Raw genomic sequence first — 10,463 nt, forward strand, 5'->3', positions numbered from 1 at the left:
TCTTAAAGTGAAATGCGTAAGTCTAACATTAAATATGAAGCAGCATCAAAACTTCAAGCTTCACATTAAAATCTGCTGTTGTCTCCTCATCAACGTTCCCTCAGTCCACTCTATGATTGTGTTGTAAATATCAGTTAATGGCAAATGGCAGCACCCCTTTGTAGAACGTGCTTCCTATTTAGCTTGTTGTTGTTGTTGTGGTTGTTGTTGTGGTTGTGGTTGTTGTTGTTGTGGTAAACACATGTTATCATGAAACTGTTGAGACCAAACATGCATTTGAGTTTGAATTTGAAGTTTGAATACTGGCTCCTGCTCTTCCCCCGTTTCTTCTGTGTCCTTGGCGTTCTCAAACGTTTCAGTCTATACTTTTGCATACAAATAGTTTTATACTGTATACAGTTTGCATACAGTTAGCGTGTTGTATCAACACAGTTCTGTGCTGTAGAAGGTAGCGAGAAGAAGAGCAGCAGTGATGAAGGCTGGCAAATGACCACGTGTAAGTGTTAAAGGAACTGATGTGAGACTGTTCCCGGCAACAGATCGATACTGGCCCGGCACTCATTGAAACCAGGGCACTAAAAAATCGTAAGAATTTCATAATCATGCATTGGCGTGCCAGTTAGACATTTCTGCTTAAACAAAAGTGATTACCTTCTGGGGCATATGCTTCCGCACTTCCTCTTACACACAACTGAGCACAAATTATCGATCAAGCTCTGACTCACTGTAACCTCCGCCTGCACCTGTTTCTGACCTCAAAACCAAACCAAAGTTTTGACTATAATGCTGAGACAATTGAGAACAAATACTTGTTCCTATATATACACACACACACACACACACACACACACACACACACACACACACACACACACACACACTTTCTCCCCCTACATCACCATCCAAGACCCTTTTTCAGAACATCCACTCGCAGCTCTTTTTAACTGCACTGTCATGAAATGCTGGATGCCCACTCAGCACTCATTCTCATCATAATCAATTAAGATCCACTGCTGAGGAGTAATTGCATGCGCATGTTTTCCTCTCATTGAGTCAGAGGGTTTATCTGTCCACAGAGGAGCATCATCTGTGGTAATCTACTAACAAACACACGCAAGGAATTTACTGGTTTAGTTAGAGCTTTGTTAACAAGGATTCTTTGTGGTGGTGATGTCATCAAATAGCTTATTTTGTTCAATGATAAATAAAAAAGATATTTGATTTACCATCACTGTAAGACTTAAGAAAAACAGAAAAGCCTCATAAATAACAAGGTGGAGGCGCTTTTGATGATTAATTCATGATGAAAATAGCAACATATACGTATACATAAGAAAAGATGAACTCTTATACTTTCTAAAACTCAGCTTCACAAACAGCTTCACGATGCCCTGCACCTGAAAAACTGAGCTGCATTTTCTATGGTAACTGATTCATCAGTTTTTTTTAATCACTTCCAAAACACAAACACACAGAACATTTGTAGATTTTAAGGCACAACTCAGTGACTGTTCAACTGTTCAAATTTTAATGTGTTGAGCGACTTTAGTTTTCTTAAGCGAGTGTTTTCTGTGTTTTCCTGCTCCACGCTCACGCTGTATAAATGTGCTCCTTATTCTGAAATTACAGTGATGCTAAACACTTCCACACAGAATAATCAACAGTTCCCTATCTTCAAACTAAAGAGACTTTACAGCATCAAATGTATGAATTCACCGTGTGAAATGACTGTTGATTAAATTAACAGAATCACTCCCATTAACGGTCCTGCCTCATACCGACACACTCTCAGCTGCTATTTTAACAGATTTATGTTGAAAGTTTATGGTGTGAAGTAAAAATTTAATTTGACACAAAAAAAATGCCGCATTAGATTATCCTCGGAGGGTGGTGCAGTTCTATTCTCTAATATTTTTGGGAGTAGAAGTTAATGCTTTTGCTCGTCTCAATCCTTGCATTGATCATTCCCCTGTAGTCACACCAGCTCTTAATGGCCTCACAGCCATGAATATTAGATACACTTCCCTTCACCCCACAGGGCAAATATGATGAGCCAGCCTGACGCGGCTGTGCGGAGACAAACACAGTGCTGCATGAGTATCCGTCTGGGCTTCCGAAATAAAGAAATTAGACTGTGGTTTCAGCATAATGCATGAAAGCACCCACATGCAGAAACATACACAATGCTGAAAAAAGACTTTTAGGCACAATCGCGGTAAAAGCTGCTGATATTGTGTGCAAACATTCGTTTTTTCTCTCTGCTGTTACTGCTTGTTGCTTTGGGTTTATGCATTAATGGAAGCGTGTTTTTCAGTCATATTATGATAACGGATGTTCTCCTGAGTGAGATTAGCCTCCATAGGAGCATAGTAAGAGAGATGCTGGCTTACAACCCATTATGTCTGAGAGAGAGACAGAGAGAGGTGAGGGAGGGAAAGGAGGGTGTGACAGAGGCACGAGCAAAGAGCAGAGGGAGTCATCATCTTCACACAATTTCAAATCAAGATCCTCGTCTCTCTCATGAGTGTCCCTCACAGTGCTGCTTGTCACCGGGCTGTCACCGTCTGTGTCCTGTCACAGTCTGAGTGTGTTATTTCCTGTATTTTCACCGCTGCACTGGAGGATGCTTTGACCGAGGCTGCATACATTTTCGTCTGAGAAATGTGTGAGCGGGTTGGAGTTTCCCTCCACACTGCTAAGACATTTACTGATCTGTGCAGACATCTAGAGGGTGACAGTGTCTGAGCGAGCAGTGTGGCTGTCTCCGACACAGAAAAGGAGACATGGCAGGGGACCTCGTGGTTGGGATGCTCTATAACTTATTACTACCACTGCTCCTGCTGACAGGTGAGTTGATGTCTGTTTAATTGTTTTATTCATATGCATTTTTGCTGATAGAATATACAAATGGCATTTTGGCAGCAGCCTCAGATCTTATGATATCAGAGTCGAGGTCAGAGTGAGACCAATCTTTAGGTGTCTAGAGGAGAAGCTGTACAGCGACAACCTACTAATCAGACAATTTGTATGATACTTTTTGTGTACAGTTTAACAAAGCATTTTACAAACAGCAACAACTGCTCCGGATCATGGAAAATCATCAACAAATAACAGAAAAAGCAGAAAACATGTACTTGTGTATCACCTCTTTGTGTCTTCAGACTCGTTGACTTGTCTCTAGTAACTCAAAATACTAATACCAATATGTTTTTGTACTCTAATGTTGACTATACTGTAAACTTTGATACATTTGATTACGACTATTTCTTGCGTTGATCAACTGGTCCTTAAATAACAACGTTCTGTGGTGGCTTCTATTTCTGCATTGGGTTCGTATTAATGTATTGCTTATAATTCCTCCCTCTAGTTATACTGAAGGTGGCGTACTGATGAGATGGGAGTTACTGTAGTAAAGCTCGTACATGTGTGCTTACTGTTGGAGACAGCTGGGCTTTGCTGAACAGTGCTGAGGAAATGCACAACACTGATTCAGTCTCAGGGATTAATAAGGCCTTCAGTTAGTTGCAATCATATCTTAGGTTACACGAGTTGATTCTTGTCTCACTGGGTGTAAATTTATTGTTGTATTTGATGATAATTTGAAATATTAATGTTGTTAAGATCTAAAACTATAAGTGTAAAAATATACTTCATGTAAGATATTTTATTTTCCATATTACTGATGGAAAACATATTTTGGGACCGTCAGACAAGTTGTAGGGTGCTGCTGTGATCTTGTTGCACGGCCAGTCACCGTTCTTTCCTTTGTGTTCACCATAAGAACAATATGAGGGTTCATACTGGTTTGTTTTGTTTTTTTTGATGTTTTATCTTTAACCCTGCACACCTCTCTTATGTTGAATTACAGCATAAGACAGGTTATAAGACAGTTTTTCCTTTGAGCTACTTCTGAGAAAAAAAATGGTGATAAAAGTGCAAACAGCCCAGATAAAAAATACATTAAGGCCCAAACAGAAGAAAAAGAGAGATGATATGTTGTCGTCAACAATTTTATGTCCACTTGTTTAAGTTGGTGTCTTATATTAAAATGCGAGACAAAGAGTGACTGCAGAAGACATTTAACTTCATTATGTCAACTAAAAATGATCTAAAATCTCACGCCGAGCGCAGGTTTCCATGTTTCTGTGTCTCGCTGTAGATGAACTGGAATAATTTCCTTTTGGAATATATCTCTATTAGTTTACAAACGTTCAGTATTAGGTGAGGCAGGTTCCACCTGCACAGGTTATCTGCTTATTTGTTTGCTTTCTTGGGTTGTTAATTGGGCCTTTCAAGATACATAGAATAGATTACAAATATAAAAATGTGTTTTCTGCGGACAAGTGAATTCATTAAGACAGTGTGTTCTCTCCTCTGCACCTCAGCCTCTTCGTTCCGCTACAATGGTCTGTCAGTGGTGTATTTCCTGTTTTTGCTCATCCTGCCGCTGCTGCCGAACCCCAGTCTGGTCACCATGAGAGGTGAGAGTCGATCCAGAGACAAATACCATCATACTTAGGATTTTACAGGTTTTTGTTCTGACCCAGTCACAAAGTGTAAAAGTCTCGCTGCAAACTTCCACTCCTAATGGGCTTGAAAGTTTGCAAAATGATTACATTAAAATAAGATCATCGCACCATAACAAACAATTCTCACTGCAATTCTGCACTTCCTGTGATGTTCTGTGTTACATTCAAGGTTATGAGTATTTTTTACTGTATTGTCTGTTGTGTATCTGCATGTGTTTTAATGCAATAATAACAATAATCTGTGTCCGCTCAAACTCAATGTTTATTTGGACATTTAGCTGTAGTTTATACTCACTGGGGGAAATTGAGCTAAAGCAATGTTGCTATGTATGCAGTATGCAGCACAACACGACATACAGAACAAAACACCCAAAACTTTGCACGTAAGTTATTTTGCTCCACTATTTATTACTTTATCAAGTAAGAGAAATTCAGAAAAAACTTTTCATTGTTCTGTCAAAGTCTGATGTGAAAACAAAGATGGAGTGGAGCAGAGATAAAGCACAAGAGATTATACTGAGTAAGAGGAAAAGGTGTATGTGCGAGTGTGGCTTACTGCGTGTGTTTGTGCGTGTGTGCATGTGTGTATGTGTGTGTGTGTGTGTGGGTGCTTTCTCTGTATTGATCACCGCCTTCTGTTGAATTAAAGTATCTGTACCCCTCCCTCAAAGTACTTTGTAAAGGGGATGTGGTTGGAATGGTCAGATCAATTATACATAGCCTGGTAATTACAGTGTGGAATTAAAAGATGTGATGTCAGCATTTTGACAGCATTTTTTTCTTTCTCTCAGTTTACATCCCTCCATCTAAAAACTGTTTGCCTTTCAGTCTGTCTTTGAAAGCTCCACAGATCCCACAGTTATCTCCCTCTCCCTAACATGACCCTCTCCACTGGGCTAAGTGGTCAAGTGTGTGTACATCCTGTGATTTTATGTCATGTTATGTTATGTGTTTTTGTACATGCACCTAGACTTGGGAGAGTGCATGTCTGCGTGACCATGTAACTGCCTTCTTGAGAAGCAGAGAGGTTAAAGTGAAATGAAGCTTTTAGCAAAATTCCTGAACATCAACAGCACATTTGCTGGCTCAGCTAATGTTGAGCCTCATCAGCCATTAATGCTCGTGTATCTCCGACCTTTTGATTACAAGCTACAAACTCGAGGCTGGCGTTATGAAGCGGCACATTTCTTTAAAAAAAAAAGAAAAAAAAAAACCTTATTGTAAAGCTACCAATTTCCAGTCTTATCTTCAACGAATCTGAATAAATGCACGACATTTGTAGACTGTGCCTCCACACGTACATACAATAACACACACACACACACACACACACACTGATCTGTTACTATTTTGTCTGGATAGGTGCAATCTAACAAAGAGGGACATTATTTATTAGTCAAAATGTAAGCTTAAACATTATGGGTGGTTGTTTTAAAGGTAGTTTAACACCTCTGGACTGGCTTGCACTCGCTATGCATAAATCAATGCTGACGTTTGTGTCTAAAGTCCTCCCTGTGTTGTTAGTAACTATGACCTAGTTTCAGACCATCTATGGTGGCAGCTATGGGATGGATTGTCATGACAGAGCATTCATGTTCCTCTCAAGAAGTGATCCAGTGATTTTGCATCAGTGGAGGGAGTGGGGTGGGTCGGAGCAGTTCATTTCAGGGCCTGTGATGACTGACTTTGACCGACCCTTTTAACGACATTTTGGTCAACTTTCTAAAAAACTTCAGTTTGAACACTCCAGCTGCATAACTAATACACACCTGGACACACAAATCTCACTTCAGCTGGTTTATTGATCTGTCAAAGTGCTCACATAGAGATAGAACCAGTTCAATTCAAAATACTGCCAAGTGTGCAGGAGACAATATTCCACTGAAAAATGTCTGGAAGAGAAGTTACGGGTACATCAATTACTCTGTGTGTGTGGGACAGATGGGATCAGAGTAGTATGTTTGGTTTAGACAAGTTTATGGTCACCCATAAATCATTTAGTTGAGTAGATGGAATAGCAGATGAGGAGTAACTAAGTAAATATAGAATTGCTGTAGGTATTATGCCATCCAACTTGTGAAATCTGACATTGTGAAAAGTTTCACCAGTGTGCTCCAACATTTACAGCTCACAGGGCGTTCCTTTGACGTGTCTTCACTTGAAATAAATACTGTGAACCATGAACTAACTCCAGCTGAGCACATTGTTAAGATACAGTACACAAATTGTTCAGAATTTTTGAAATTAGTTTGCTCACTTGCGTTTCCTCCTTCTTTCGGTCATTTGCTGCTCTATTTAGGTCAAACGGGTCAGTTTTTGCGGCTGATCATCTATACGAGTCTGACCTTCCTGGCCCTGCAGAGCTTCATGCAGATCCCCTTTGCCTACATCCCTCCGCATGGTAAATACAAATTTGTGACACTTGTCAGAATAACAAAGTGTTTTGTTAAATAAAATGTCATTAGCCCTTTGAGTGAACTTCAAACAAAAAGAGAAATTACAAAGATATACTGTAATCTGTAACAAATCCCCTCTGTCATGTAAAAATATGACGCCTTCAGAAACTAAGAAAAACAGCTTTGCTCCCAGCTTGATGACCATGTTTCTTTTAACAGTTAGTGGACACTGGGAAGATGTCCTCTACCATTTGGGCATTGTGAGGTATGGGAGCACATTTCACAATTTCAGTGCAGCATGAAAATCAGCTTAAGTCTCAGCAAACTGATTTTCACATCTTTCCAGCACGAATGGAGATCATGGAGATCAAGTCTATGATAATGTTTGTGTTTCCAGATTCAGCTCGGTTGACCCTGGGAACGTTGTGCGTCTCCTGGCCCCAGACATTGGCATCCTCTTCTCTTCCCTCTTTGTACTGAGGCTGTGCAAAAAACGACTGCACCCTGTGCCCCAAGTCAGCCTTCATGAAAACGGAATACAACCACCTGACCCTGAGGTAACTGAGCGACTGTGTCAACCGCTACAACATTACATTTCATTCAGAATGCGCAGTGATATCAATCTCATTGTTTCGTGGGTCTGGCAGGAAGCAGAAACCTCTGAAACAGAGTCTGAGGAAGGAAGTGACACAGAGGGCTCATCCTTCGACAGCTCAGATCAGACTACGGTACCGGTTCAGTCGGGTCCACCCCAGTTTGTCCAAAAGCTGATCGTGTTTGCAGCCGGACTGAAGCTGCTGCTGTCAGCAATCATGAACACAGCCGGAAAAGTGGTGGTGACTGTACTGCTGGGGCTGGCAGGTACAGTACTGCAGCTGGTGTGAGCAAGCGGGTGTATTACGGTTTTAAAATGTTGATAAGTTTTGTCTACTTAATTTTTTTTCTCTTGGCCTGTCATACTGTGTGTGCGTGTGCAGGCATCACGCTGCCCTCCCTCACCTCAGGTGTGTATTTCGGGGTGTTTCTCGGGCTGGTTTGGTGGTGGGTGTTCAACCGCTCCATCAGCATGCTACTCTTCAGCTCTCTGTGTGTGATGATGGCCATCTTCAGCGGAGGACACCTGCTGGCTCTGTACCTTTACCAGCTGCCCCTGTCCCAGCAACTTGTGCCACCAGACGACGTCTACGCCAGGTACAGAAGTGATTCAAAAGTAGGATTAGACTCTTCACCTCAAATGTGAAATTACTGACACTTAAATTCACTTTCTTTTTAACATGTTTGCATTTGCATTATATGGTGGTGTGTTCAGGGTGTGGACCTGAGAAAAGTCACATTCTTGCGTGTCTTCACCTTTGTCTAACTCCTCTATTGAAATTGTCCTTTACCCTCTTCCAAGTTGGTTTAGCTCTTTTGAACTCTAATTAAAAAAATCACTATATATAAGGTCATATTTATTCTTGTTCCTGTTTCTGCTTTAACTCTCTCTTCCTACATGCCTCCTTTCATTCCTTTCTCATCTTCACTGTGCACTTCTTCCTCTCTACCTGTCCCAGGGTGTTTGGGATGATAGGAGTGATCAGAACCAACAGTTCAGACCCGAACATCCTCAGTCTGCACCCACATGTCAGCTGGCCTGACTTCATCAACCCTTTGGTTTTGCTACTGCTCTACTACACACTGATTGCTCTGCTGCACAAATGGGTCCACATCACAGAGGAGGTTTGTGTGTGTGTGTGTGTGTGTGTGTGTGTGTGTACATTCATGTGTGTAAGGGGAATGATGTTCAAAGGCAGAAGTTAGATATTGTATGTGTGTGATCTTGGTGCTTCATGGGATTTTTTTTATATAGGATTAAACATACATGGGTTAGTAACTACTCTAACTGCAACCTCAACTTCATCTTCCACTGCTGGGTTGCTATGACAATATTTTTTTCCTGTGAGTGGGTGCAGGGGTTACACAATAAATACAAAAACACCAGCACTGACTGTGCCACTAACCCTAACCCTTCTACCACTACGACTGCTGTTGCTTCTATTGTTACTTCTTCTACCACAATCAAAACTTCTCCACACTTAACACGCAGACACGTAAGCCTCACACAGATGATATTAACTTACGTGACAGGCTTTCAACAGCAGCTGTGTTTCTCAGGATACTGTTGACGGTGAGATGTGTGAGACTCCAGCAGAAAGTCCAGACATTCCTCCAAGCTTCTCCAGGGTCATGTGCACCTCAGGAGATAAGCAGGAGGTAACCTACACGTACAAACATACATATGCTCCTGCTCAGTTGGATTGTTGGGTCACAGGGGTATTGTTAACGTATTATGTCAGTAGTCAGTAGTCGATTGCTACTGTGCTCATTGTTAGTTGGTTTGGATAATAGTATCAGCTAAATATATGTACTGTTATTTCACCTCAGCATTTCATCCTATTAATTTCACAAGACATAACCAACCTTCAGATTCTCTCGACTTTCAGCTTTTAAGCAGCACAGATGACGAAACCTATCTGCCTGATGAGGTGAGTAAGTTTATTGCTAAATTTTGTTTTCAAGGTGAATTATGCTATTCATTGACTGATAATAAAGTGTGGCATGTGAATACTGGTCTAGATTGACAGCATAATATGCTTTCTTTCCTCAGCCAATGATTTTAATGACAGGGAGTTCCTGGCAAGACATCCACCTGAACGATCTGGGCTCTCTGTTAGGAGGGGCAGGGTACACAAACTGTTACCCTCCACCACAGTATGAAGGCAAGGACACGTCACCATCACATGGTAATCATTACACTCAAATCTCTCAATTCACGACCGAAAACAGCAACTTCACTTCTGCATTTATTTATTTGATTTGATTGATTGTATGTGTCATTTTCTGTTGTTGCAACAATATGAATTCATTTGGTCTGAAACTTTTTCATTTCATCCTTAACTTTTTGCCCCTTGTGGTAGAGACAGTAGGTGAGGGAGAAATTGGGGAAAATGAAGAGGACCTGAAGTCTCCAACAGAGACCTTACCTCCCCCCTCAGGCCCAAGTGGCCTGGTCATCTTTGGACGGCTGGTGCAAAAACACAGCTATGTCAGCGCCCTTATCATCATGATGGTAAACTAACATTGATTTATGATGGTTTTCAGTTTGTGTAGTGATTATTTTAGCCATCATGGACATCAACAGGAGAGAGAAAATAATTGAAAGTTACTTGAAGTTACAAGCAAAGTACTTTAGATATGATAAAATACCAAAAAGAAGGTTCAGATATAAGCTACAGCAGTGCAAGAACCAAACCAAATAGGTAGGTACAAATAAGTAGACTTTGTTTATACATTTATGTGCTTGTCTTTTCATTGAGTCATAATCAATTCATTGATTACAATGAATGGTGCACATTACAATTTCCCCATTGTGATGAATTGCTTGATTTGATCACATTTACAATGATAGAGAAGATTACAAAGATAGAAATGTCTGGCATTTTATGACTTAAACCATTAATTCATTATTATAATAGTTGGTGATTTATTTTCTTTGACG

General features: G+C 40.6%; 1 protein-coding gene across 1 annotated transcript; it reads left to right on the plus strand.

Moving 5' to 3' along the window:
• Positions 1 to 2,783: 2,783 nt before the first annotated feature.
• On the plus strand, positions 2,784 to 10,043 carry LOC143327205 (piezo-type mechanosensitive ion channel component 2-like). Its single transcript, XM_076741434.1, has 11 exons — positions 2,784 to 2,847; positions 4,386 to 4,481; positions 6,829 to 6,930; positions 7,145 to 7,190; positions 7,323 to 7,482; positions 7,573 to 7,786; positions 7,903 to 8,116; positions 8,479 to 8,644; positions 9,053 to 9,178; positions 9,573 to 9,708; positions 9,883 to 10,043. The coding sequence occupies exons 1-11, from the start codon at positions 2,784 to 2,786 to the stop codon at positions 10,041 to 10,043; spliced, it is 1,485 nt and encodes a 494-aa protein (XP_076597549.1).
• The last annotated feature ends 420 nt before the right edge of the window (positions 10,044 to 10,463 follow it).

Source organism: Chaetodon auriga, chromosome 10, assembly GCF_051107435.1.
Source record: "Chaetodon auriga isolate fChaAug3 chromosome 10, fChaAug3.hap1, whole genome shotgun sequence".
In the NCBI taxonomy this organism is placed as follows: domain Eukaryota; kingdom Metazoa; phylum Chordata; class Actinopteri; order Chaetodontiformes; family Chaetodontidae; genus Chaetodon; species Chaetodon auriga.